This window comes from Dromiciops gliroides, chromosome 1 (genome assembly GCF_019393635.1).
Source record: "Dromiciops gliroides isolate mDroGli1 chromosome 1, mDroGli1.pri, whole genome shotgun sequence".
In the NCBI taxonomy this organism is placed as follows: domain Eukaryota; kingdom Metazoa; phylum Chordata; class Mammalia; order Microbiotheria; family Microbiotheriidae; genus Dromiciops; species Dromiciops gliroides.
The window spans coordinates 63,625,376-63,628,316 of record NC_057861.1 but is presented as its reverse complement, the minus strand read 5'-3'; the positions used below and the strand labels follow the sequence as shown (position 1 = coordinate 63,628,316).

At 36.2% G+C, this 2,941-nt stretch overlaps 1 protein-coding gene across 1 annotated transcript; it reads left to right on the top strand.

Moving 5' to 3' along the window:
- The first annotated feature begins 244 nt into the window (after positions 1–244).
- On the top strand, positions 245–745 carry LOC122745321 (sialomucin core protein 24-like). The gene is given in 3 exon segments (XM_043990548.1): positions 245–452; positions 571–681; positions 684–745. Coding segments are annotated over 3 exon segments (381 nt in total).
- Positions 746–2,941: the final 2,196 nt, after the last annotated feature.

Genomic DNA, 2,941 nt, shown 5'->3' with positions numbered 1-2,941 from the left:
AAAGGATGAGAAAATGACTCTTGAAGAAGGTGAGATTTAAGCTGAGTTTTGAAGGACACTGGGGAAACTAAAAGGTAGAAGAAAAGAGGCAGAGAATTCTGGAAATAGGGGGCCACCAGAGTAAAGGCAGGGACATGGAATTTTTTGTGTGAATTATAGTAAAACGTAGTCATTGAGCCATGAATAGAATACTGGGGACTGCCAGCTGCTCCTCTAGGCACTGCTGTGTGTCTGTCCACACTGCATGATGAAAACAGCCAAATTCCTAACACCCACAGCCCATTTCAAGGAGTTCTCTTTGACAATGAAGCCCATACCCAAATCCAAAATAAAATCCACAAAGCCCACTATGACCCAGGCTCTGGCAACAGAAAGTTGTGAAAAACATATTAACTACAGTTCTTGTATTGGTTGCAAAAATGCCACATGCCATAGGACAATTTTTAATTCAGGTTGTGGCTACCATTGAGAAAATGGAACAGCTCACAATGTACTGTTGTGAACACCTCAAGTTAACTCTTTACAAAAACAGTCAGTCCATGTGCAATAGCAGTGCACCAAACACTAAAGTGATTCCCACCACTTTTATGCGAAAATCAACTCTTGATTTTGATGCAACTAGATTCATTGGAGGAATTGTTCTCATGCTAAGTGAGCAAGCTGTAGTTTTCTCTATATATAAATTTGCAAGTCCAATGAACAAAATTATCATATACTTCGAAGACAACATTATGGGGGCAACTAGGTGGCACAGTGGATAGAGCACTGGCCCTGGATTCAGGAGGACCTGAGTTAAAATCCGACCTCAGACACATGATACTTACTAGCTGTGTGACCCTGGGCAAGTCACTTAACCCTCATTGCCCCTCAAAAAATAAATAAATAAAGACAACATTATAACATGGACTTGTCATTTACTTGTGTAGTTTATTGAAACCAAAACATTACTTTTTGAGATATCCCACATGGAATACAGTATTTCAAAATTTACAACTCTAAAAGATATATATGTTTTTTGTTGGAACATCTTCCTTGAAGAAAAAGCAGTTCAATCACTTGTACTCAACATGAATGCTTGAGATATTCCACATAAACCTTGTGGCTGGCTAATCTTTTATTTTATGTGGCTGATGCAATAGATATTTTCCCACATATCATGAAATATCTAATGTAGGTTTGGGGTTTTCTGTTGTTTCTTTTGGTGGTGTTTTTGTATTTGGTGGATTCCCTTTTCCTGCACTGAGAGTTTCTTAACTGCTTTCAGTTTCAATTTGAAAGTTGCACCATTGCCATTTTACTCAGAATACTAGTTCACAGACTAAATTGTGAAAAGAATATGCCAAATGTTCACTTGGTGAATTTTTTTACTATTGGTCCAAAAATGAAGTTAATTTGTAGGGAAAAAATACTCTTGCTGTATATCTTTGAAGTAGAATTTAGTGCTTTATGAAACTGCATTTGATGGTAGAGCAACTAGGTGGTACAGTGGATAAAGCACTGGCCCTGGATTCAGGAGGACCTGAGTTCAAATCCAGCCTCAAGCATTTGACACTTACTAGCTGTGTGACCCTGGGCAGGTCACTTAACCCTCAGTGCCCTGCCCAAGGGAAAAAAAGAAAGAAAGAAAGATGTCAAACAGGAAGTTACTTTCTAGATTTAATGCAAAGGGTACAAACCAGAAATATGTAGCAAGTCATTGTGCATTCTTTAATAGCACCTTATCATTAGGAAAAGAAAGAACAGTGTCTTAAAGACAAGACCAAAAAGAAGGGTAAACTGTAATTTTAAATGTTTATATGATTTTTCACTTCTCATTGAGAAAGATAACATGGGCTTACCTGATTCTGAACAGCAGTAATGTGCGTGCAATTTGCAAGGAACTCAGCAACATACTATTATGCAATTTGAAAGTCTTAGCTATTTGTTTTTCAAGCTAAAGAATGTTACAGAAGTTGAAAGCATTCATAAGTTAAATTCTTCAATATTTTTCTGTATATCTGCTAAAATGCTAGTATAAGATTTTATCTTTAAAGGTACAGGATAATTTTTAGGCAAACTGTTAGGAATATCTTGCTTTCCACTATTTTCTAAAAGTTCTTTTTTATGTAGCTTCTATACCTTTTAAGCATTCCAATAAAGCTTCATATAAATTCTTAATTTTCTTTATAAGGTAAAGAGAAAACAAGTACTAAAGTTTGAGAATCATTCTCAATTTTATATAAGAGATCATCTCAGTTTTCAGACTGCAGATATGACCAGTGAAATTGACAGGAAATAGCAGTTTTTTTGTGTCAGAGCACATACCTATAAATCTTAGAATTGTTTCATGTTAATTTCCCTTAAAATTATTTTATGTAATCCTTGTACCCATAAGGGAATATATGTGCCTTGGAATATATCTTTCATCAAATACTAAATTTTCTAATCTCAGAACAAGTTTTTTAAAAGGTGTTCCTCCAGTCTTTTCTCTCCATCAACACCCAAATGGAATTAGCCAATAAAAGGCTTAAAACAGATTTTTGTCATTATTTTCAAGTTCATTCTTATACCTTTGGCCCTTGGTAACTTGTTTCTAGTACTACTTGATGGCATTGCATTGATTTGTTTTTTTGTTGCAAGTAGGAGAAAAGCTGAAAACCTTTCCTCCAGTTAATTGAATTGCATTAAAGGTGGGGGTGGGGGGTGGGATAGCCATTGGAGTTGACAAAGACACAAGGCATAGAAACCAAATAAAAGACTATTGCAATGATGCAGTTAGAAAGGAAAGATTAGCAAACTTTCTAGTTCTCCTTCCCTATGACACAAACCATCATGCAATATGGAGAAGGATAGTGTGAGGAGGAGATGCTACATTAGCGAAGCACACACAAGATTTTGTTTGAGACCAGGGCAGAAATGGAGGGGTTGTTTCCTTGCACAAAGAACAAAGCATGGCCTGAGT